The sequence below is a fragment of the Onychostruthus taczanowskii genome, unplaced genomic scaffold, assembly GCF_017590055.1.
Source record: "Onychostruthus taczanowskii isolate IOZ18803 unplaced genomic scaffold, ASM1759005v1 scaffold70, whole genome shotgun sequence".
In the NCBI taxonomy this organism is placed as follows: Eukaryota; Metazoa; Chordata; class Aves; order Passeriformes; family Passeridae; genus Onychostruthus; species Onychostruthus taczanowskii.
This window is the reverse complement of record NW_024504787.1, coordinates 806,332-830,646: the sequence shown is the minus strand read 5'-3', so window position 1 is coordinate 830,646 and position 24,315 is coordinate 806,332. Positions and strand designations below refer to the sequence as shown.

Below are 24,315 nucleotides of genomic sequence, written 5' to 3'. Positions count from 1 at the left end.
CCAGCATGTTGCTGGAATTCTCCTACACTGTTTTATCCTGTCTGCTTCTGTCTGATATGCAGTGCTTGGGCCCTGCGTTTGCAGTCAGATGAGCAGGAATCCTGTTCTCTGCACAGCCCTTGCTCAGACCCATATGGACAGTCCAGTGCAGCTGGGTCAGTGAGCGTGGATGGGGCGTGTGTAGCACAACCTCAGCATCGCTGCAGGGTGTGTGGCATCTCAACAGGCAGCAAAAATCATCCTGCATGGAGCAGCACTATGCCAAGCCCACTCCAGGAGAGGATTGACACCAGCAGCCCTCAGGAGCTCCCAGGGCAAAGCAGCGCTGTGGTGGGATACAACTGGGCCCTGTCTGTCTGTGGGGCAGGAAGGGATTTCTCAGCTGCCACGACTGTGTAAAATCCCAGGGAAGAACAACGGCTCTAGCTGCAGGATTTCCTGTGCTTGTCCTGCGTCCAGCTCCTCGCTGACCTCTTTTAAGCCCTGATTTGCATGCTGCAGCATCACTCAGTCGTGGCTGATGTGATTTAGCGTGACGTCCCACGCTGTCCAGGCTAACAGTGTATCTGGTTCCCAGGCCTGGGAGTGTTTGTGTGGCATTTGTCATTTGCCTGGCGGTTTCCTGTGCAGCAGGTGGAGAGAAGCTGTGCAAGTCATTTAATCTGTGGCAAATGGGGAGACTCAGTCTGAAATAAACAGGATGCACTTTGGTGAGGATGGAGGCAAACAGAAGGAGAGGGAAAGGAGGCTGGAATAACTGGCTGAGGAGGTGAACAGAGAAAGGTCTCACTTACCTGAGCAGAGAGCTCAGGCAGCAGCGGAGTGAGCAGGAAACATGATCTGACCCTGTTGCAGGCTCTGCAGTGCAAAGGCCTCTGCTCCAGTTTTGGGTACTGGGGTTGAGGGTCATGAGGAGCAGGAGAGCAGCGAGGGCAGCACAGCCAGCTGAGAGGCTGGAAACAGGGAGATGAGAGAGATGAGCACTCCCGAAGAGATCCTGGGCTGGCAGGGTAAGGAAGGCAGTGCTCTGAGGTAACAGAACAGCAGGAAAAGACTTAGGGAGAAGATTTCAGTGGGCGTAAGAGGGACATGCTGACAGATATCTCCAAGAATGGGTTGGCAGCACCATTCCTGAAGAATTTCAAAAGAAATGGCTGTGCAGGTGTTGGGAGCAGAGTGGGACAATCCACTCTGTGGGGTCTCTTGTGCTGGGCACCCCAAGGACTGGACAAGCATCTGTCAGAAGCAATTTAAGAGTAGCTGCTCCCACCATGAACAAGAGTGTACTAGTGAACTAACGCCTCCTAGCTCTGCCCCAGGTGACTCTGTGATTTAAATGAAAAATACACAAGGAGAATGCATTGTTGGGATGACAAAATTGTTCACATGGCTGAAATATCTAGTGCAGTTTCTGAAGCATCCCTGAGTTCAGTCATGGAGAGCAGGAAAGAGAAAGAGAGGAATGTGCCTTGACATTAAATTGCAGACTGAGTTTTTTCATAAGCAGAAGAGTATCAGTCATAATACATCTTTCATGCCATTGGCATTTAATGTTATTACATATGAGGCTTCTTTGAGCAAGGACATTTATTTTTACTTCTAATAATAACAAAATCCAGTTTCCCGTGTACTTACATTTATCCAAAATGAAGTATATTCACGTGCTCCCATGTAAGTAGCAACCAAGAATATATTTCCTATACAAATACTTTTATGAACTGTATTTTAAAAAAAATTAAAGAAGGTGCTGTGCTAAAAGAAAAACAGCAGCTGGACTTTCTTAAGGCAGTTAAAAGAGGATCAAGGTGGATGTGTATGTGTTAACAATGGTGGCCAGAGAAAAAAGCATTGAAAAAATTCCAGCTTTTTAAAATATACTGTTCATACAACTGCAAATGTTCTCTCATGAGATGCTGTGCTCTGTGATATAACAGCACCACCCAAGAGTTGCAGGAGCTGCATATTCACATTCGTGTTTGATTGATTTTATTAAACTCTAATCCATAACAGCTTACTGAGCTGGCATGCCAAAATGCTAAAGTAAAGCGGAAGGAAGGAAGGAAGGAAGGAAGGAAGGAAGGAAGGAAGGGAAAGAAAGAAAGAAAGAAAGAAAGAAAGAAAGAAAGAAAGAAAGAAAGAAAGAAAGAAAGAAAGAAAGAAAGAAAGAAAGAAAGAAAGAGATGCTGATGTTGCTGGGTGGCTGACTGTGCTGCCTGGCAGGAATCAAGGGCTGCAGCTTAAGAATGCTGGGGTCACTGCACTCTGCAGGGCATATCCTTGATTTTATCCCTCTGGATGGGTTTGATGTACGTGCCTGTGGGTGCTGTGTGTGCCCAAGCCTTTCACATCAGGTTTGCCAGCCCGAGTGAAGAGGTGCTGCAGATGTGGCCCCTCACGGCAGGTGCAAGAGTAGGGAAGCCTGCTCAGCTTTTGGATTGCCTAGGTTACACTGAGGTTTGGTGTCTGGGTGTCACTGGAATTTCAGCAATATTTGAAGTCAAGCTAGAACACAAAGTATTGCCTGTCTAGTGGGTTTTATGGACAATCTCAATAAAAATCCCTTTCTCATTTCCTTCCTCCCTGCTGCTTGTGTCTGAGAGATTCCACGGCTAAAACACTGGGCACTAATGCTCCCACCAGCCTTTGCATCCCATTATAACACCTGGCATGTAGACAGCCTTTGAGTATTGGGGCTTCACAAAACGTTAAAAGCTACTTGAAATAATTTATCCCATCTTGATGAGCCAAATGGCACTGCAGAAAATCTGAATCCAGGAGGGCTGGATCCAGGGTTTGAGTGGGTGGTGCACTGCCTGTCCCCACAGTGAGGTGAAGGAAAGGGCGTCCCATTCCCTCTGTCCTTATCCAAATGGTGTTTGCACCACCAGGACTCCCTGGGCTTGAGGAAAAAGCTTTTAGGGGTTTTATCCCACTCTCACTCCATCAGGAAGTCTCAGTGTGCCAGGACAGGGTAATTGCCTTGCACAATGAGCACACAATGGTTTTTCTCGGTGCTTAGTACAAGTCACTTAAGTGATACAACTGAAAATCTTTTCCATGTACCTTGTGAAGAGCTTTTTTGTTTTTTTTTTTCTCACCAGGCTATTCTATTCAAATAGAGTCTATAGATGTTGGCTCATCTCAGTGACTAAGGCTGATGAGACCCAAAAGAAAGCTGTTCTTCATCTCACACACCCAGAGGTCACAGTTAGAGTTTAGCCAAATTGTCCTCAAGGCTGACAAAACACAGTGTGACCTCTTGGGACCCTGTTGCTGATGTTTCCTAGTCACAGCATCTGTGCAGGGCAGAGTTAATGGTATTGGCTAATTTCAGACACATAATGTCTTAAGATGACTTTAAAATTTATCCTTCTTTTTAAAGCTTTCGTGAACTGTGGGTCATGACAACATCCCTCTTTTGAACTTGTGTCAGACAATGGAAAAGATAGAAGACCAAGAGTTTTAGATGGTTTTGGTGGGTTTCTGCAGCTGGTACGGGGATAAATTTGGAAGGAGGTAACAAATCACTGTAATGCCCTGTTCAGAGGAGCTGTGGGGACTGCCATGAGACAAGTCTGCTCTCAGCTTGGCCTTGTTCACTGAAGTTTTCATGCTAAATGTGGTCTTTTTATAGCTAAATTTAGGTGCCTAAATTAGTGGTCTGTAAGAGACATTGCTCGAGGCTCTGGAGTTAGCAAGAATAGGGAACAGCTCCTGCTGTGTGCACAATTTCTGCTTGGCCAGAGGACACTGCAGTGGGGGTGAGCAAGTCCCAGCCAGCCCCTGGCAGAGCAGACACAGAGCACTGAGGATGCACAGGCTCTGCTCCCTGATGGCCACGGATTTGACCAGGCTGTTGGCTCCCTGCTGCTGCTGCAGAGCCCATCCATTCCATCAGGCATCCCCTCCCCTCTCCCATGGCTGTTTGTGAACAGGCCAGCTCTGTGGTGTGCTGTGGGCAGCTACCCACTATTTAGGGACAAGTGACCCCTGCCCACATGCCCTGCCCAATTCCTTCTGGTTTATTTCCAGTGACAATCCCATCCACTTCCAGGTCTGATCCAATTTTGTTTGCACTTCCTGCCTGCTGGATGTCCTGACCTTTGTTCCCATGCCTTTCCTGGCAGATGTGTGCTGCTCAGCCACAGGCTGGTCCTAGCACTGTGACCCAATTTAAGTGGTGACTTCCAACAAGCAAAGGCAGTCAGCTGGGGCCCTGAGACCCTTGTGCCCTGCTATGCTTTGGCATGGCCAGTGCAGATTCCAGGCCAAATTTCTGAGTCAGGATGTGACCTTGAGCAACGTGGGGGTGCTTGCCCTGAACTGCACAGGCTGTACCTGAAGCTGGTGGTAAGAGCATCCTTGAGGCCAGTGATCCTCTGTGGCTGCTGTCACCTGCACGACCCAGCCATCCCCTGCAAAATTGTTTCATTCCCTGAAAAAACGTTTACTGTGTCATTTATTTCCAAACAGTAGTGGAATTAGCCTAAATCCTTATCTCCAGTCTGTCAGCTAATCCTTCCTTGGGCCAGGAGCGATGCTGTCAGATCAGGCTGTGAGTGTACCTCAAGGCTTTCTGTGGTTGAAAAGCAGGTTGCAGTTGCATGTAAATGGACTTCTTGAGAGCCCAGAAGTGGTCCTGGCACAGACATCATCCCCAGCTCAGCACAACTCCAGCTTCATTTGGCAGCACTGGGTTGCAATAGGAGCATGATGAGGTAGATCTGGAAGGCTTCAGGGCTACTGCTCTTATCATATTCCTGTTGATCCTATTAATGTTTAGTTAGTGGCCCAGGAAGATGATGAGGAAAATTTTTCTGTGTTCATGAAGAAGTTTGGCTTTCCTTGGTCTTCCTGACAGAAATGCTCCAGGGAAGCTTCATCTTTGCTTTCATTCACTGAGTTCACCAGGCCAGCCACTAGTGTGTTTTGGTAATGGAGGAGCCCTTACCCTGAAACTGTCACCTTAACCTGAGCAGAAGGAACAAGAAAAGACCTTCTCCCAAAGAAATACACCTCTGAACAGCTGGCAGGCTGTGTGCCCCTTCCCACTGAGGATAATAAGAATAAGCAGTTTTAGGTGTCTTCTTGAGGCTTCTCACCCCTTCAAAACAACTCTGTAAAAGCTTAAACCCTTGTGCACGGGAGGCCAGTTCTTAGGTCACTGGGCTGCTTTATAAAATGTCTAGATCCTGTTCCAGCATGACTGTATCCAGCAGTCCCATCGAGTAAGGAATGACATCAGTGTCATGACAGCAGCAGGGCAGAGACAGGCCTGTGCCCCTTGGCCAAGGCTCAGCAGGGTAAAGGGTCACCTCTGCTCCCAAGGAAGTCGTGGGGACTTTCCTGACTATGCTCATGTCAGCGTGGTTGACTTCCTTGCTCCTTTAAAACATAAACATGTTTGGCCTTGTTTAATCAAAACTTTGGAGCAGATGTTTCATGATTATCCCACAAATGGGAAAAAGGCATGGAAGCTGAGAAGTGCCAGCATCACGGCTTTTATGGGAGCATTTTATTAACTCAGTGGCATACTGTTCAACTAGGGAATGAAGGCATTAGCCAAGAATCCAGTTTAAATTAGTCCCTTAACCTGAATGCAGAGTTCAGCATGTGCCAGCATGGGGATGGGTAGGGCTGAGGTTCCTAAGGTCAAGGGATCTTCAAGCAGCCAGTCCTCATCCTCATCTTTGTCCTTGTTCTCACTCCACCCTTCTCCTTGAGGCTTCACCTCATTCATCTGTCCCCTCCTGCTTCAATTCCAGTGCCAGTACTCACCCTGGGGCTGAGAGGACCATCAAGGGTCCTGCACACTGCCTGTAAGCCTGAGCCCCTTGCACTTTTCCTCAGTTTCCCTGCTTGACAAGCCAGGAAAGACCCCAGGCAGGAGGTAAAGGGAGTGTAAGGGCTGTGAGAAACCTGGCAACAAATAGAGCAGCATGGACACAAACAGGGAGTCTCTTCCCCATCTCTCCTCCCTGAGATCACATTCTGTAAGCAGGGCAGAGTCCATCCCTACAGAGTACCATTCCTGGCCCTGTCGGGAGCTTTCCTGCCATGTCCCCCATCACCCTTTCAACAGGAATATTTTGATCTCCAGTTGGAAGCAGTTAACAGTAAAATCAATGCAAATGCTGCTGTGAGCAGCTCCAATACGCATTCCATGGGCTGCTCAGGACAGACCTCCCATGTAATCTCAGCTCTGCATCTAACAGCTTCATGGGGAGGACTGATCTGCCCTGACTCACTCTCAGCTCCTGATGAGCCTATGGATGTGGTGTAAGCGGGGATGTAGGTGGAGGACAGGCTCAGCTACACACATGGTGTCAGAGCCCCACGAGTGCCCTCTCCACACCTGGCTGTGGCACCTGCTGGAGGCAGAGCCTTTCGGCAGCCGCTCATGGAAGTGACACTTCCCCGCCTCGTGTGTGCCCTGGGACATCACGATAGCCCTGCTCCAAGAAGGACTGCTCCTCAGAGGTCTGGTGCAGCCAAAGTCCCTGGATTTGAGGGAAGCTGCCACGTGCATCCAAGCAGATCCCACAGTGCTGTGCTGGTGCCATCAGAGGCCTAGCCAGATCACAAGCACAAGTGCCCTGGGAGAAGCAGATGACAGAATAAAGGGAAACTTTCCATTCCAGTGCCCCCAAAAGGACATTATAATTTCCATTCCCTGTGTCATCTCGCTTGCTTGGTTATGTGGCGTTAAATTAGGGTTGTGGTTCAGCTACGGCTCATTACAGACTTGCATGTGGCTTTGTTACAACGTGCTCAGAAGCACCAAAGGAGCTGAGCCAGTGTGAAAGTCAAAGTTTTAGGGACAGTTTGGTGACCAGGAGCTGAACCTTGCCTGAGGCTGGTGAGTTCAGCAAGGCTTAGACACAGTTACCATGGGCCTGCAGGACATCAGTCAGGGTTTCTTCCTGACCCTGCCAGTAGAGAGATGAAAGGGCTTGGGATGGAGACGGATTGGTGGGAGGTGGCTTCTGCATCTTCTCTGCCCATTTGAGCAAAGCAGGTGTCTCTTTGGCCTGTCCCGAGGACCTTGACTGGTGCTGTATGTGACACAGAGAGCCAAAGGGAGGAGTTTGAACTCTGTCAGACAGCAAAACAGCTTTTCTGCAGAAATAGCTAAGTCCTGAAATACCTCAAGCAGCTGTATGTATCCCAAGGCTCTCACTCAGAGAGATGCTCTACTGTGGTGTGGGCTGTTATTACAAACATTGCCCGCAGTGCCCAGACCAGAGCCACAAAGGGTGCTGCTCACCTGTTGGCATTAATACAAACCAGCACTGCCCCACCATGCACACGATGGACTCCGTAAATAAAAGAACCTGGGCTCATCCCAGTGCTCAGAACAGCAGTGGGGCTTTCTTCTTGCAGGCAGAGGGGTTTCCAAATATCCCCATCCCCATCCTCCCCCAGGAGTGCTTTCATCTCAGCAGTGTGCTCCGGCAGCTTAGGAAACCTCTGTTCCATGGAGGTTGTGCTGGGCTGGGAGGAGGGAGGGCACAGGGATTCCCCGGGGACTTTCCCCTTGTCATCACTCAGCAATGCCCACGTTTGCTAGAGGAAGGTGGTGAGACGCGTGTGGGCTAAGAGCTCTCCCGTGTTGTGCACTGGCATTCCCGAGTGCCGAAGGGAAGGTGTGTGTTTGTAAGTGCGGCACCCGCGGCCATCAGCGGGGCTGATTCCGCGGGAGGAGAATTGATCTGTTCTAAGTGGGGAGAGAGGAAAGCTGGCAGTCTCCTTCTTCCGATGCTGAGTGCTGCTCCTGTGGCCTTCTGAGAGCACGGAGAGCAGAGGTTGGCTTTGGGGATGCCAAGAAGAGCCATACAGCAGCTTCCTGCAGGCTGCCTTGGAGCCTGGTCAGGGATGCTCCTTTCCCTTTGCTCTGCTGCCGTGTAGGAGGCCCGCTGCCACCTCTCCTGAGCCCACCTGCCAGACTGTGCCAACCCTCCTGCTCACCTAGGCTTGGCAGCTGCTTTCTGGGGTGCCCAGAGCCATGCTGCACACAGAGGAGCTCCCCAGCCCCAAAGCAGGGGTGTCCCACCAAATCCAGAGGCAAGGCAAGATCCAGCAGGCTGGCAAAGGGGAAGGCTGTGACTGAAAGGCAACAACACTTCATGATGGAAGTGGTGACTGTTTGGAGAAATCCCATGGTGTAGATGCTCAGCTGCCGGAGGGCTTGGTGGGCTCAGTGTAGCTTGGAAAATTCCTCTGCTGCAGCTGTGTCTTACATGATGTGAACCTGGAGAGCCTAAGCCCAGTTAATCACTTTCCCAAAGTGCCAGAACTCTGTTGAGAACAATGCTGCAGCCCACAGCCCAGCAGAAACATGTTCTGCACAAAGCAAATTCCACTGAGTGGAATTTGTGCCTTCAGCAGAGACATCGTCGTCTGCCAGGCCTGGAAAGCTCTTGCTGCTCCCAAACAAGTGAGGGCTGAACTGGGCAGGCTCTTTCCCTTGTGCTATGTGATTTTTCTCAAGATGCTGGTAGTTTGCTTTAGCACTCAGGCAGAGAGCCCCTGGGATGCTTGGGACAGGTGCTAGAGGAATGTGGGGAAATGCTTGTCCTCCTTGCCCATGCTGAGGTGTGCATCAGGGTTGGCACAGACTTGTGTCCAGGCACTGAGAGCCTCAGTGAGGAGTTAACAGCACACCTGGGAGCCCTGACTCACTTCTCCCCACCAGGTTAGGGGCTCTCAACACCCAGCTGCTCTTCTTGGAAAAGCCATTTGGGTGCAAAAGGGATGATCCCTGCTCCTCTGGCTGCCTCTGCCCAGGAGCACCTGCACAGGATGGGCATGTTTTGGGGAGGTCTGGACATCTGCACTGCTGTCACTGCCCTAGCAGCCTTGCATACCTGGCATCTCTTGGGAGTATAGCTTAGAGGGTGGTCCAGTCCCATGGGCTAAGGTCTAGCTAGGGAGAGGCAGAAAAGGCTTTGAGTCACTGTGGATCAATAGATCCACTATCATTCCCATCCAAGCACTTCATTAGTGTCCTTTCCCAGCTCATAGGAGCTTTCACACATCTCATGGCACCTTGGGCTTGAAATATGAGGATAAGCAGGTGCATCCCCCTGTGGATCAGCCTCCAGTGAGGGGTGAGAGCTCAAACATAGCACTCCAGCAGCCCTCCCTGTGTTGGACCCCTCCTCATCCCTGCTTTCCTCCATGCTCACAGTTCTGTCCTGCTTGGTCTCTTTGCAGGAGAAGAAAGGCCAGGAGGTGAAGAAAGGTCCCGAGGTGGAAATAGCAAAACTGGAGAAGCTGCTTAGCCTGGTGAGACAGCCAGGGAGCAAGGAAGAGCAGTGAGGGGGGGAATGATGACTCTGTGGGCAGCCTCTGGCCAAACAAGCTCGGCTTTGATCGGTGGCTGCTTGGCATGCAAGCCACGGGCCCCTGCTGCCCACTTTTTGCACAGCAGGAACACTTTTCCTCCACGCCCGGACAAATAAACCGAGGTGCTGAGAGAGCTGTGGTATGCAGTCAAGTCTGGCTTAGGCAAATCTCACCATGCCTGGCCCCCCCAGAGCCACAAGGCCCTTGGCTTTCCCATGCCTTGATTGGGCTTGCACCAGATGAGAGGCCTATGGAGGGCAGGAGGGGGCCTAGGAAAACTTCAGGGCTGCAGCTTCATGGCAGCCAGCCCCACTGTGTGAGTGGTGGCCAGAGAGACTGAGCTCCAAGCTGCAGACCCCCCCAGGCATTTGTGCAAGTCAAATGGAATGGCGTGCCTGGATTTTGGGGCGTCAGCCTAAGCCAGAGGGTGCCTGGAAACCGGGCCTGGTGTCCCTGTACTGTGAGAGAGAAACATTCCATGCCTCCAGACAGCACATGGCAGCAGCTGCCAGCCACCAGCTGTGGGAGGCTCACAGCTCCCCTCTCCCCAGGGGCCTCAGCACGGGGCTGGGGTGCCTGTGCTGGGCAGCGGGGTTTGCAGAGCCTCCCACCACTCTGTGTGCACCAGAGGATTACCTGCTGCGTGGCTGCGGTGGCAGCAGGAGCAGCGTGGCCTCACAGCATGCTGATGAGCGGCGGCTGTCACCACCAGATCTTTGCGCACAGCTCCCAGGCCCGGGGACCAAAGCCACCGGGCAGGTGTGGTGGCAGGTGTCCTCCATATGCTCAGCTGGCCTGTCTCCCACAAACATCCTTGGAAAGTACAGCCACAGCTTGGAAACTCTCTGTGCCTCTGGCACAAAGGTTGGGGAATGCTCCCTGCTGACTCCCACATGCCCCAGGCAGGCAGGCAGGAAATACCCAGTCAGGTTCCATCCAGCATTTAAAAGCCACAGACAGATGTGGACATGAGCCCTTCCTTATCAGCATCCCTGAGCAAACCACCCACAGTCCTCTGGAGCCCCAGGACAGCCGCTCCTCAGCCCTCCAGGAGGGCAGGACATTCCACCTCCCCCCGAATTTTCCAGGCACTGGGTAGAGCTCAGAGACACAACGTGGGTCCTACAATCCATTTATTAGTCTAGTAAAAACAAGGCTGCAAAGGGATGTGTTTGCTACACCTGACACGGGGAGGAGCCTCAGGCTCTGCCAGGCCTGGCCAAGCCTCTGCAGGAACCCTGACTGGCATCCCTCCCACCCCACCCTTCTGTCCCCTTATTGCAGTGGCTGTGCCAGCGGTGACTGTGGCTATTGCTCAGCTCTAGGAAAGGCATGGCAGAGCCCTCCAAAACCCACAGCACCCACTGGCAGGGCAGGGGATGCAGCTGTCAGGCTTGCAGACAAGCCAGATGACAGCATCCCTCCCCACAGAGCCACTGTGATCCCCAGGGAACAGGCAGGGTCAAAGAACCTTCAAAGCTATTTGTCCAGGCACCCTCATCTCCCCAGGAAAAAGCCACACCAGGCTGCTCTCAGCGGGATTGGGGATGCCTGCAAGGGCACGTCTGCTGCTCACAGGCAGGGTGAAACCACGGCTAACCTCGGCTGGGAGCAGGCAGGGGGGAGGGCAGGGACACGCACCCAGCGAGGAGGAGGAGGAGGGTGGTTTGCCTAGCAGCGTTGGTGCTAATGCTGGAGGGGACTGACAGACAGGCTGGGGATGATCAGGCAGACCATGCAGGCCCTCTTGTGCCTCATTAAACCTGCTGCTCAGGCAGGCATCTCCCAGATGCCCACCTGAGGCTGAGGGCACACGGCACCCAGGGCCACCCCCAAGCATCTGGACTGGCAAGACCCTGCTTTGCCAGGAGGGCTGGGGCTGCTCAGGTTTCCCTGGGCACACCCTGCCATGGAGCAGCCAGCCTGCACTTGTGCCAGCCCTGCTGCCTCCCCTCTCCAGGCGCCCAGCCAACTTTGCTCAGGTCTGTGACCTTGTTGCCCAGGCCATGAGCGCCAGAGAAGAGCCCACAACCCTCTTCCCAAATGAGGGGTGCACTTGAAGGCAGAGCTCCTGCTGTGCTCACTGGCTGCTGGGACAGGCATGAGTGTCCCTGTAGCATATCCCCATCAGCTGTCTCTCTATCCCCATCATCCCTGTGGGCACTCGCAGGAACTTCACACATCAAAGCCACAAAGGCAAAGGGCTGTGCCCCCTGTCATAGCCCCTGCAAGCTTTCCCCTCAGGGTGTCCCCTCAGCTTTCATCGTGCCTGGTCCAGCACTCGAGTTGCAGCACAGGCATCCAGTCTGGCACAGCCGGATACCCCAGTCCCAGGCAGATCAGGGCTGCAGCAGGTACTTCTCTTCATTCCTCGACTCATCCACATCAGAAGCCGGGGTCTTCTTGGGACATGAGGGGGTCCTGCAGGCTTTGCAGAGGATGAGGAAGAGGATGAGGATGAGCAACGCAATGACACAGTTAAAAGAAATTGCCACGATCGCTCCGGTGGAGAGAGCAGCCGCCATGGCCACAGTCCCGCAGGAATCGGCAGGGCCCACAGCCCGGGCTCACGCTTGGGATGCCAGGGCAGTGACTGAGCGTGCAGCCTCCACCTGCCGGCATTGGCAGGGGACAAAGGGGACGGCCGCGGTGCTGGCGGTGGGATGGGGATGGGGCCAGGCTGGCAGCAGGACAGTGTCACCCCGTCACTTCGGCCGCCCACAGCTGTGTCCCGGGCTGCACCACACCACAGGGAAGCTTTCTCTCGGCTTCCCCTCCTCCGACAGGGCAGTGAGGACACAGGGATCACTTTCTCCCTCCAGCACCTGGAAGAGAGAAAGTCGCAGTCACGGCAGGCATGAAGGGACAGGCTCCGGGAGCCCCTCAGGGCGGGCTGTGGGGTGCCAGGGCACAGCTGGCAGGGCCCACTGGGGCTCCGCTGGAGTTCGAAACCTGCAGCGGCTCCCAGGTCAGGTGCTGTTTGGGGGACATTTCCAGCACCCCTTTCCAGCCCTGGCTCTGCCCCTCACGCCCCGCCTGGGCCACCAAGCTGGAGCTGTCCCCAGTGCGAGACCCGTCGCCTCATCGCGGCCCACACGCTCCTTCCCGTGCACTCCCGGGTGACTCCGGACAGCCCTGGCCCCGCTCCGATCCCCTCTCCATCCTCCAACTCCTCTTCCTGCCGGCGGGACGCCGCTGCGAGGTCCCGCATGCAGAAGGGGGCCGGGGCGGTGGCAGCAGGTGGGCAGGGCAGCCGCCGTTGTGCTGTTAACGGGGTCGGGCAGAGCCCCGGCTGCGGCTCTGACCCGCGGGGCCTCTGACCCCCGCCCGCCGCGGAACGGGACAACCACGGAGCCCCCGGAACCGGACGGCAACAGGTCCCACCAACTCCGCCCTCCCGCCGCGGAGCCCCGGCGTTACCCACCTGCCTCCGCTTCTCCCCCGGGGTCGGACCCCGGTGCCGGCGGGAGGGCGGGCGGCGCTGCGGGGGCCGGGGCCCCGCTGGGAGCGGGCGCCCCCCGCCCCACTATTGGTCAGCCCCTCCGCCCGCCGCCTACCATTGGCCGAACACGTCCCTCGGGATACGCCCCCTCTCCCGGCTCCCACGTGAGCGGCGGGGGAAAGAGCGCCGGGCAGCGCGCGCTCTGCCGGCCCGGCCCGGGACCCGGAGCGGTGCTGCCCGATACTGTCCCGGTACTGTCCCGGTAATGCTCGGTACTGCCCCCGGTACTGCCCCGGTACTGCCCCGGTAATGCTCGGTACTGCCCGATACTGTCCTGGTACAGTCCCGGTAATGCTCGGTACTGCCCCCGGTAATGCTCGGTACTGCCCCGGTAATGCTCGGTACTGCCCGATACTGTCCCGGTACAGTCCCGGTAATGCTCGGTATTGCCCCCGGTACTGCCCCCGGTACTGCCCGGTGCTGGCTGCCCCCGGTACTGCCTGGTACTGTCCCGGTACTGCCCGGTACTGTCCCGGTACTGCCCGGTACTGCCCCCGGTACTGCCCTCGGTACTGCCCCCGGTACTGTCCCGGTACTGCCCGATACTGCCTCGGTACTGCCCGATACTGCCCAGTACTGTCCGATACTGCCCGGTACTGCCCCCGGTACTGCCCCGGTACTGTCCCGGTACTGCCCCCGGTACTGCCCCCGATACTGCCTGGTACTGTCCCGGTACTGCCCGGTACTGTCCCGGTACTGCCCGGTACTGCCCCCGGTACTGTCCCGGTACTGTCCCCGGTACTTCCCTGGTACTGCGCTGGTACTGACCCCGGTACTGCCCCGGTACTGGCCTGGTACTCATCCGGCACTGCCCCGGTACTGCCCCGGTACTGCTCCGGTACTGCCAGCGGTACTGAGCCGGTACTGCCCTGGTACTGCCCCGGTACTACCGGCACTACTGCCCCTGGTACTGCCCGGTACTGCCAGTGGTTCTGCCCAAGCACCACATGCGCGTGGTGACACAGATGCACAGCAGGGACACCGGGCAGCCAGGCTTCGCCGCACGGCGTGTCTCCGGGCAGCGGGATGAAGGATTGGCGAAGGCAGAGCTGTAAGGGAGATGGGACATCCCTCCGCTGACCCGAACCCATGGGTGTGGTGGCTGGGTAAAGCGCAGTCCTGAAGGGAGAGCCACCAAGCCAGCTGAGGATAACTTCCAGTAAAACAAAAATCACAATCACTTTGCAGCTTTGATGAGTGGCTTTAAACGTGCCACGGCCGTGAGGGAGGGTTACACATGCTGCCTGAGGATCTGGCTCTCTCGACTCTCTGCTAAGAGGGTGTTTTGAGTAAACACAGACACATTGCCAGTTGAAATGTCAGAAGGCATCTGATCAGACACTCAAGCATCTTCCTTGGCATTTATGGCTAATCTCTAATTAGTCGAGAAAAGCGGTCTCCTCCTTAGATGTAAGGGAGCAGCAGCTGGGAACAGCAGAAAGATAAAACAGACTAACTCTGCCCCATCCCCAGGACTCCCATCTGCCAGCACAGCAGGCAGGTCCAAGTGTTTCCCTGACTCCCTCCAGGTAGCGGAGCAGGGAGCAGTGAGACCTCCAGAAGGGGGGGAGGAGGCGTGCAAGCCTGGCACAGTCCTGGCTCCACTGGCGCTTGTTGGGATGCAAGGCAGGTGTCTGTGCACCAGGCAGGCTGGCGGAGTTGTCTGGCTGCAGGTAACGCTGCACCGCTCCTGCTCCCCCTCACCTCGCTAAAATCTCTTCCTTTGATGCTTGTTACCCTTTCACTGCCAGTGCAGAGTGCTGGGTCCAGCTGGAGCTCACTGCACAAGCAGTGACACGGGAAGAGCGGGAAGAGCACACAGGACAAGAGCTCAGCCACAGGAACAGCCCTTCTCTCTGGCCCAGAATTACTGACCAGACCTGCTCCAGGAGGGAAACTACTGCACAAGGAAAGATGATCCATCCTTTGCCTCACTCAGCAGAGTTCAGGACGAGTCTTTTTGAGGCTGCAGTTCCAGCCAGTTTATTAAAGGAGGGGAAAAAATATTAGGAAAAAACTTCACAGAAAAGAAACAGAACCTTGATCTATTTTGGATGTGAAAGGAGGTTAATATTTGCATATTAACCTCCCCTTGGATCAGGGTCCATTTACAGTCACGAGAGGTACAAACAGAGCAGCAGGAGGGCAGGAAGAGAAGAGCTTCAGCCAGCAGCTGCAAACCTGAGGTACAAACAGAGCAGCAGGAGGGCAGGAAGAGCTTCAGCCAGCAGCTGCAACCCCGCCACCAACGCTTACAGGGTGACCTCCAGTGGGATGAGTAAGACATGACAAATTTCCAAGTTACATGAAGTTACATCTTTATTTTAAAGCCATCTTTGTGCATTATCAAGGAGCAGAAAGGGGAAAGAACAAGATCCTTTGGAGCTTCCCATTACCACCACCCCAGGACAGCTGCAGAGCCACAGGATTTCAGGCTGGTTACAACGCGAGTCGACTGCTCCCTGTTTGGAGAGAGAACCACGACTGCCAGCTCTGCTGAGCCAAGGAGCTACATGCACACGATGCCAGACAGAGCTGCATCCCGGCAGTCCCACATTCAACCTCCCCACAGGCTCAGCAGAACTCTTCAGGCACAGAAAGAGTTGTCCCAGCCCCGTGCCCTGCTGTCTGTATGCTCATGAGCCTGGGCGACACTGGCAGCTTCCCCAGGGATCCACATCAGGTCCTGTCTCCCCTTTATACTGGTCAGAGCAACCTGCACCTGCCACACAGACAGGCGTCTGTCCCACTGCCCGGACTGCTGCACGCCCAGGCACCTGAAACCTCACTGGGCTAGCAGCCCTTTGCTGGGACTCACTGACAGCACACCAACAGTTCTCGCTCAAGAAGAGGCAATTCCCATCTTCCGTGATCCCCTAAGGAGTACAGCCCGGCAGCCTTTGGCAAGGGAACTTGTCAAAACACATTTTCAGACAGCTATGATCACAGCCAGTCCTAACAGTCCGCTCGTCCTCTGTGAGCCCCCGTGTCCAGCAGCAGCTGTGCAGCCACAGCCCCGGGCTGGTTTCTGCAGCTCCCTGAACCACGCGCGGAGCTGCGGCCTCAGGGCCCCCCCGGGATTCCCCCGGTGGAGCGAGGGTGCTTCCCTGTGCTGGCAGCTCCCCGGCCTCCACCCTGCTTCCTCTTCATCTGGCCCTGCGGTTCTGCTTTCAGCGTCTCAGTCCAGAAGGCATCGAAAGATCCTGGGGCCTGGTATCCCGGCTCCTGAGGATCCAGGGCATCTTTGCTCAGCAGGACACATATGGCAGGAATGTTTCTCTTCACTGTCAAGGCATCGAGGCCTGCCTCAGGCACAATGGGTTCCCAGATTTCTTCGATCTGTTTGAAGAGCACTTTGGTGATCTGGTGCAGCTCCTTCAGCCTTCGTTTCATGATTTCCACACAGGTGATGGTCTTGCTGACGGCCTTGCCTGAGCCAGTGAAAAGAATCTGCCTCACCGAGTCCTGCTCCATCTTGCTCATGGCATAGCCCATCAGATTCCTAATTTTGCTCCCGTCCTTCACCTTCATTTCGATAATATCAGCAGGCAGGTCAGTGAAAGGAAGAGGACAAGGTTTCTCCACAATTTTGGTCTTCTTATAGTTCTCCATTCTGCAATGCTGAAAAGGAAAACAGACCCATGAACACCCAGCCCAGTGTAATTGCTGCACAAAGAAACTCTCACCACAGTTAGCTACCTTTCCTCTGAAGGGCACTCTGAACGATCAGGGCTGGGAATCCTGGAAAGGCATAACCAAAAGATTAGGCCAGTCCTCATAGTGACATACCTACAGTATGAATGTTACCACAGGGCAGCCTGAGCCTTGGCATGCAGCCTGTGAAAGAAACAGCATTAGTGTTGTGGGCCTAAGGAGGCTGACATGAAAAACACTGCTGTATCACATGAGAAGACAGAACAAACAAGTGGGATGGGGTGACTAAGAACACAACTCGGGGATGCTGGCCACAGCTGCACCAGAACACGCACAGGATGAATTCAAGCACAGTTCACACGCAGCACCTCGTGTACAAATACAGGCTCTTGGGGACCTGGCCAGCCCAGCTGAGGGTAAAACACTGCATGTCACCCGGGAGATGGCAAGCCAGGGATTGCAGCAACAAGAAAAGGTTTCCTCGAGGGAAAGACGGAAAGGCCAGGTCTCACAGCTGCCGTCTGTGCCAAGCTTGACCCTGCGCAGGGCACTCCACGTCCCCACCTCACAGCTCAAGGTGCTGAAGGCCGCAGTACTTTGTTACCCGCTGCACCCAGACCCTGCACCCCGCACCCCATCCTCCTGAGGGACACGGCAGCGCGGAGACCCGGCTCCGAACCCTGGGAGCACACGAGGCCCTCACCCCCACACGGCCGCCGCCGCCATGGGTGTCTGGGGGCCCGGGGGGAGCCAGGCCGCCGCGGTGGGACGCGGGAAAGCCGGGGTGGGAGTCAGGGATGCCCCGGTGGGGCGTTCGGAACCCGCGCTCACCTGCGGCCGCCTCAGCGCGCCCTTCGACACAAGATGGCGACCGACGCCGGGCGCGCGCAAGCGCGAGGCGGATGGGCGTGGCTCGATGGCGGGGCCACGCCCGTCAATCACACGGCCGGGTGGGCGGGTAGCGGGCGGGGTGAACGGCGGCCCCGCCCACCGGGTGGTCCCGGGCCAATTCCTGCTCCCACCGGCACATCCAGCCCTGCCGGCCCCGGGCACATCCATCCAGCCGTGCCGGCCCCGGGCACATCCATCCAGCCCTGCCGGCCCCGGGCACGCACACGCTGTCCCTGTGCGCACCCACGAAAGGCCGTGTGCCAGCTCCCACCCTCAGGCAGCTCCCCAGGCAGCTGGAGGGAGCGGGGGGGTTTTCCGCAGGCCTGCAGCCCCATTGTGGTTTGACAACCAGCGAGGTTGCCGATGAGGGAAAGTTCAGGGACCGGCTATTCTGGACTTCCTGTGGGGATTCTGCCCTGTTCCTGGAGGGCTCCCACGGCACACTCAGCTGGGGAGTCTCACCAACCTGAAGGGTTTGAGACTCTTGCAAAAGCATGGTTTTGGAAACTCCATGCTACAGCCAGACCAGGCAAGGCATGGCTTGTGCCTCTCTCTGGAAAGGGAAAGAGCCAGCACGGGGGCCTTGGCTTGCAGCAGCCTCAGGAAAGCAGAGGCAGGATAAAGGCAAAAGCTGCTGCCTTCTCTCAGCACAGACATGGGAGAACAACAAGGCAGACAAGTTCCATAACACCAGATTCCCCTGGGCACAGGCAACTCACATGAACAGGAAGAGCATGCGGCAGAGTGTATGTGTTGCAGTTCGATTTGGGGTGGGGCACCCCGGGGAGGTCCCCGGAGGGCCTCCTAGGCTGTGAGCTGGCTGGCAGCAGCAGGCAGGCAAGGAGACTCCACACGGCTTCTGAGGTTGCTGATTAGATGAGAGTTTATTGGGGGTCCCATCTCTGGGATCAGCATGGTTACTGGGGGAAAAGGGGGGAAGGGGGAGGGGGAAGGAGGGGGAGCCTAGGGGAGGGAAGGGGCAAGAGAGGGGAAAGGCTGAGAGAGCAGAAGGGCTAAGAGAGTGACTGATTTCATAGCACAGCTTAAGAGGGAGATTGAAGTGGGCGCAGAATCAGACTTGTGCCAATGGGATTAGACACAGGATGGTTCAGGGCAGGACCACAGGCTTAGAATATACCATACATTTCGGAGGGGAGAGACAGAGCATACCATTTCAACAAAATGCAATACAACATCTATGGAACAATGTGGGACCTTGGCCCAAGGCCCAAGGCTAAAAGGAACCACTGGCCATCTCCTGGAGGCTGCCAAGAGATCACTGCCTGGGGAAAAATCCCCAGCCCGTGCCAGGAGCAGTCCTCACACCCAGGGAGAGACAGATAACCCAGTTAGTGTTCCAGGACTTTACTATAGTAACACAGATGCCTTTCAGCAAAGTCCAAGATTTGCAAATAGTGGCAGATTAAGGAGCAGGGTGGCTTTGACTGGGGGCTGGCATGGCTCTGTACAGAGCTGGGTGCCCCAGGACCCTCCCGTGTCACTTCAGCATGCTCATGCCAAGCAGGAAGGAGCTGGGACCAGCAGGATGCAAGCTGTGCCACAGGAGCCCTGAGCACGCTGCGCTCCCAGCTCTGACATCACTCTGCCACAGGTTTTGTTTGCTTGGCCACTTCCAGACGTGTCAGGATTTCATTCCACTGCACAAACTGCTTGGAGAGAAGCAGAGTCTGGACATGACATTTAAGGAAAATAATGTGGGAATTGCGAGGAAGAAACCCAGGTCAGAGCATCTTGACAGCACCATTACAATTCTGATTCCTTGGGAGAGCCCAGGGCACCAGACTGTTGAAAGCCTACATGGATTCAATCCATCCAGTGGCTCTGCCACTTCACAGTACAGGAGTCCAGGAGGCACTTGTGAACACCACATACCACTGCCATGCAAGGGCTTTCCACACAGCTTCCCTACCCACTGTGGCTTTGGGATGTGCCACTGGGATCCTAGGCAGCCAGGACAGGGACACAGGTGTCACCACATCAGAAGGGCTGTTAAACCCCAAGCTGGAGATGCAACAGATCAACCAGGGGAAGGGGTTCAGGTGTTCCAGGTCCGTCCAAGATCAAAGGATACCATTTTGTTGTAATCCTCAAGGAGTGTCTTGACACTGTCAGTGAGATCGTGACGCTTCTCCTGCGATGAGAAGAGCCACAGTGCATGAGCAATAAATAAGGTGAAGGACATTTCTCCCTTCCCAGTCCATGCCAGCACAGCAGGAAACTCATACAAGGCCAGCACTGAGATCAGTGCTCATGCCCTGGCTGTGGGTGCTCACTGAAGCTGGACAGGTTTTCACAATCAAGAGAAAGGTGACAAACACTGGTCCCATGAAGCAGCAAAGCCCCCAGGCTTGCACTGCTGCCTGCCTCTCCTCAGTATCCAGGCTTGCCTCAGAACAGAAACTTACAGCAAAACGCTGAAAGAGACCATTAGGAACTGGCAGGCTACTCACTGCCAGCTCCAAGAGTGCCCATACAGGGAGAGAAAGGGTGAAGGGACAGCATGAGAGTGTCAACAAAGTTCCAGAGAGTAGGACACTGGAGGAGCCCAATGCTTCGCCTCAATGTCTCTGCAGACGGGGAAATTCAAGACCAGTAAACCCACTGTCACTTACTACATGTCACTGAAAGCTGTTTTGAGTAGGGTTATGGTGGGCAAATTTCCAACTTGGACTCAATTCACAGAAATCCTGGCTCCTTTTCCCCCTTGGAGTACTTAAACTTCTTTAAGACCGTATTATGAAAATTCAGATTGCAAAAAACTGCCATAAATGAGCAATTCAAACAATTACAAATACAAGGGTGTCAGTACAGCCACTTGCAAAAGGTTCCTAGGCCCTTCTAGTCAATACTGATAGGAATATTCACAGTACCTGCTGCTGTATGTGGATCTGTGAGAGCCGCTGCAGTTTGGCTGCATGGTCAGGAACCGCTGGAAGCACAAAGGAGAAATCAGTTTGGGTTGTTACACAGCACATGGGAACAGCTCCCAGGTAAAGCCCAGTCCTCCTCCACGAGCACAGCATGGCAGAACTCCACTCACTGAGTGCAAGTGTCCCACATTACAGACAAAACCCACACAGGATTAAAAAAAACCACTTAACTACCCTGCACATGGCACGGGCTCAGGGATGCCCACAGCGAGGGCTACTCAAGAATTACATCAACCACCTGCCAGGAACGGAGATGTTCTGGATGTAAAAGAGCTCACAGGAAGGAATGACCTGCCAGGCTCCACCCTCTCTGCCACAGTGCTCTCTCCAGCCTGCTTCACAAGCTCCTCTATCGCCTCCTCAACCCTGCAAGGCAGGCTAGAGCAGCATGAGGCAGGAGCAGACCAAGTTGTACTCAGTTTACTCTCACACCACTAAGCTGTCCTCTTCTCTAGTCTCAGGCTGAAGAGAAAGGAAACAGAGCAGGACAGGCCACAGCTCAGCAGGTGGCATTTGCAGCTCCAGCTTGCAGAAGAGCATGCATACCTTGGATACTGGTGCTGTCCAAGATGGGCTGGAGGTTCTTCACCTGCTCCAGAAGGGCTGCACGGGCAGGAATGGCCTGCTCCTCTGGTTGGGGGGACAAGAAGCAACACCAGTAAACACAAAACACTGCTCTGGCTTTTCACAAATAGTGGTAATTCTTCCAGCTGATCTGTCTTTACAGGAAGGAGCTTGTTCATTATTTTATTTACACTTTCGTGCTGCTCATCCCTGGGTCTTGATTCACACCAACTTAATACACGAGAATCTCCACCGAGTTCTAATGACAGGACAAGGAGTAACGGGTACAAATTGAAAGATGGGAAATTTAGGGTGGATATTAGGAATAAATTTTTACTGTGAGGGTAGTGAGACACTGGCACAGGCTGCCCAGGAGGTTATGGATGCTCCATCCCTGGCAGTGTTGGGTCTGAGCAACCTGGGACAGGGAGGTGTCCCTGTCTATGGCAGGGTGGGTTGGGACTGGATGGTCCTTAAGTTCCCTTCCACCCCCTTAACATTCCATGATTCTTTGGAATTCCATTCACAGATTGTACCATTGCAGGTTGATCAAATTCCTTGGGTCAAGAGAGAACAAGGCCAGGGGATGTCAAAATACACCCAAATGTCTTCTGTTTTTGTCCCAGCCTGGAGAATACTGGAAGTGGGGTGAGGAAACCATTCTAGCTCCAGCTTTTCCTCCCAGCCTTTGATTAATTTGGGGCTAAAGTGAACGATCAATATGGGAGAGATCAGAGCTGATAAAAGTACAGCGTGGCTGTGCAGGAGGGAGCACTGAGGCTGACAGACATCCTTGTACAAACCTCTCTCTGACACCTCCACGGGGCGTGCCGTGCCACGTCTTTACAGCTGAAGAAAAGGAAGCCATCCCGACCCCTCTTAGGTAAAGGACACTTTTTTTGCAGTGCTACAAAAGCCTCCTGTTTCCCCTCGTTTCATGCCATACCTGCTAAGATGAACTGCAGCTTCATAGTGTCTGGAACAGCCATCCTGTCGATGTACTGGGGGTCAAGGTATTTTATTACATCTTCAACTGGAGGGATAAACAGGTTTGGAGACAAAAAGTAGGGGAGATGTTATGGCATTCACAAGAGCAGCTTCCCCTCCCTCTATGTACCAGATTACTTTGCAAACACTGCTCACTTGGCCACCTTTTTTTCCCACCTTCCCCAAGATTAATTAATTTCTACGTGACTTTGGAGCTCTGTGACCAAGAACTGACAAGCGGCTCAAGCCAGAAAACACTGCTTTAAGGACAACTGGAAATCTTGCTTTCTGTCTGGATAACAATTACCAAAGGTGAGTGAAACCTGCCACCCTCAGGACAAAATCAGTCAACAGCCCCCCATCCTGGTCCTTAAAATCATCCACAAAAGCATGGTTTATTCTTTTATACTGAGCAGACTTGGACCACAACGACCCTCCCTGCTGCTCCTGTGACAGCACAGAGCAAAACCTGGCCAACAGGCAGCTCTGCAGGATGAAGTACCCCCCAGTTTGGAGGCAGCTCCCCAGTTCTGCCCGCTGAGTGTGAATTTTTTTGCTCTCACCGCACGCAGAGGGCAGAACTATTTCAGCATGCCCAAGTGTGCAGGAATTCATTTAAGCAGCTGATGCTCCAAAAGCCTTCAGAGGCTGCACTTCAGGCAGAGCAGATCCTGGCACTGACACGGGCAGATGGAAACTGAGCAAATAACAGGCTCCCACTGCGCATTTCCACCCTCGACTGCTGAGCTGGAGGACCGCGAGCACAAAAACCTCTCCCAGATACTTATTTCTGTGCCAGACGAACTGAAATAAGGGCCCAAAACAAACAGATGTGGGGAAGGTGCTTTTGTTTAGAGCAGCGGAACGGTCTGGAGCTCCCCCCTCCCGCTCTCTGCAATCCCTGCCCTTCCGCAAGAGCTGCTCACTTTTCTTAAACAGGATTTTGATCCTCTCCCTCTTGCCGGCGATATTATTCAGCGCCACCTGCACCTTCACCAGCTCGTCCGCCACCTGCAGAGGCACAGAGGGAGGGGACGGAGCTGTCAGGCCCCGCCGGGCAGCGGCACCCCAGGCCCCGCCAGGCCGCACCAAACGGTCCCCGGCCGCAGCTCCCCCCCGGCACCTTTCGCGGCCCGCAGCCCCCGCCGCCGAGACCGACGCGTCGCTCCAGCTCCTCCAGCCGCCACTGCAGCCGCCGCAGCTCCGCAGCGCCCGCCGCCATCTTTGTGCCGTGCGGAAGTGGCCGCGCCTCACTTCCGGCGCGCCCCGGCGGTTGCCATGGCAGCGCGTTGCTAAGGCCCGCGGTTGCCATGGGGACGGGAGGGGAGGCCGCGGCTGGCGGAGCCGAGCCCCGCTCCCAGGACGCGGCGCGGTCGATGGCGATTTGCACTGCAGAGGGAGGCGAGCAGCCCTCCCGCCGCCTGGGAGGGCAGTCGATGGCCTCTTCATTCCTGCGTGGTCCTCCAGGAAAGAGGCGCTCAGATGTATTAAAAGGAATTGATATAGCGATCCGTGTGGACGCAGGCCCTTTGAAATCCGGGAGGCTGCCGCTGGCTTTCCCCCAGGCCTCTGTCTGCCCGTGTTCACCTTTCTGTTATCGACTGCCACAGGTGACGCTCGCGAAGAAGAGAAGCACTAATGAATGGTGCAGCCAGCCCCAGCCGCGCCACTGCCTTCAGCTGGCACTCACAATTACATGGATTTCTGACAGGATGAAATTAATTGATAGTAGCAGCATCTGCCACAGAAAAAGTCCAGAGGGTTTCCCAGCTGCAGAGCAAAAAGTATGCTAGGGAAGACTGTGGCCAGCAGGTCAAGGAAGGTGATCCTGCCCCTCTGCTCAGCCCTGGTGAGGCACATCTGGAGTACTCTGTCCCCTTCTGGGCTCCTCAGCACAAGGAAAACAAGGAGCTACTGGAGAGGGTCCAGCAGAGGCCACAAGGATGATCTGGGGTCTGGAGCATCTCTCTTCTGAGGAGAGATTGCTGGAGATGGGCCTGTTCAGCCTGGAGAAAAGACTGAGGGGATTCCCTAAATGCATATAAATATTCAAAGGCTGGTGTCAGAGGGGATGGTGCCAGACTGCTTCCAGTGGTGCCCTGTGACAGGATAAGGAGCAAAAGCCATAAGCTAAAACAGAAGGAAAGTCTTCATTATGCTGAGGGTGGCAGAGCACTGAACAGCTGCCCAGGGAGGTTGCAGAGTTTCCCTCTCCGGAGACACCCAAACCCCAGCTGGATGTGCTCCCGTGTCACCTGCTCCAGGTGGCCCTACCTTGGCAGGGGGGTTGCACTGGGTGTTCTCCAGGGGTCCCTTCCTGCCCTGATGGTTCTGTGAATTTTTTAAAGCACATTCTGATGTCATTCTCTGTATCCCAGGGCTCAGCCCTGGTATGTACAAACGACATCAGCAGTGCCA

General features: G+C 54.7%; 4 protein-coding genes across 5 annotated transcripts in view; 1 reads left to right on the top strand and 3 right to left on the bottom strand.

The window, feature by feature from the left end:
- Positions 1–9,435, top strand: part of DNAI1 (dynein axonemal intermediate chain 1) — a 136,322-nt gene extending 126,887 nt beyond the window's left edge. Inside the window, exon 20 of the mRNA XM_041422058.1 lies at positions 9,217–9,435. Coding sequence (XP_041277992.1) covers positions 9,217–9,321 — 105 coding nt within the window. The 3' untranslated portion in view covers positions 9,322–9,435. The remainder of the gene's footprint in view (positions 1–9,216) is intronic.
- Positions 9,436–10,468: 1,033 nt separating this feature from the next.
- ENHO (energy homeostasis associated) lies at positions 10,469–12,860 on the bottom strand. Its single transcript, XM_041422048.1, has 2 exons — positions 12,773–12,860; positions 10,469–12,173 (listed from the first exon to the last, which is right to left on the bottom strand). Exon 2 carries the CDS (start codon positions 11,871–11,873, stop codon positions 11,688–11,690), a length of 186 nt encoding a protein of 61 aa, XP_041277982.1. The 5' UTR covers positions 11,874–12,173; positions 12,773–12,860; the 3' UTR covers positions 10,469–11,687.
- A 2,283-nt stretch (positions 12,861–15,143) lies between these two features.
- RPP25L (ribonuclease P/MRP subunit p25 like) lies at positions 15,144–17,609 on the bottom strand. 2 transcript variants are annotated; one of them, XM_041422046.1, is made up of 2 exons: positions 17,336–17,609; positions 15,144–16,471 (listed from the first exon to the last, which is right to left on the bottom strand). In XM_041422046.1, the coding sequence occupies exons 1-2, from the start codon at positions 17,561–17,563 to the stop codon at positions 15,914–15,916; spliced, it is 786 nt and encodes a 261-aa protein (XP_041277980.1). In that variant the 5' UTR covers positions 17,564–17,609; the 3' UTR covers positions 15,144–15,913. The 2 variants fall into 2 exon arrangements, with proteins under 2 accessions (XP_041277980.1, XP_041277981.1); XM_041422047.1 differs by lacking the exon at positions 17,336–17,609 and adding an exon at positions 16,550–16,591.
- A 1,135-nt stretch (positions 17,610–18,744) lies between these two features.
- DCTN3 (dynactin subunit 3) lies at positions 18,745–23,137 on the bottom strand. Its single transcript, XM_041422045.1, has 7 exons — positions 23,021–23,137; positions 22,824–22,908; positions 21,857–21,943; positions 20,893–20,976; positions 20,287–20,345; positions 19,488–19,547; positions 18,745–19,083 (listed from the first exon to the last, which is right to left on the bottom strand). Exons 1-7 carry the CDS (start codon positions 23,117–23,119, stop codon positions 18,994–18,996), a joined length of 564 nt encoding a protein of 187 aa, XP_041277979.1. The 5' UTR covers positions 23,120–23,137; the 3' UTR covers positions 18,745–18,993.
- Between the last annotated feature and the right edge of the window lie 1,178 nt (positions 23,138–24,315).

Excerpts from the sequence above, each read along its gene's own strand:
- DCTN3 (XM_041422045.1), bottom strand. The coding sequence starts at position 23,119 with ATGGCGGCGGGCGCTGCGGAGCTGCGGCGGCTGCAGTGGCGGCTGGAG. Across the intron at positions 22,909-23,020 it reads GGGGCTGCGGGCCGCGAAAG|GTGGCGGACGAGCTGGTGAA; the intron begins GTGCCGGGGGGG and ends GTGCCTCTGCAG. Across the intron at positions 20,346-20,892 it reads GGACAGCACCAGTATCCAAG|CGGTTCCTGACCATGCAGCC; the intron begins GTATGCATGCTC and ends TTGTGCTTCCAG.
- ENHO (XM_041422048.1), bottom strand. The coding sequence starts at position 11,873 with ATGGCGGCTGCTCTCTCCACCGGAGCGATCGTGGCAATTTCTTTTAAC.
- RPP25L (XM_041422046.1), bottom strand. The coding sequence starts at position 17,563 with ATGGATGTGCCCGGGGCCGGCAGGGCTGGATGTGCCGGTGGGAGCAGG. Across the intron at positions 16,472-17,335 it reads GCGCGCTGAGGCGGCCGCAG|CATTGCAGAATGGAGAACTA; the intron begins GTGAGCGCGGGT and ends TTTCCTTTTCAG.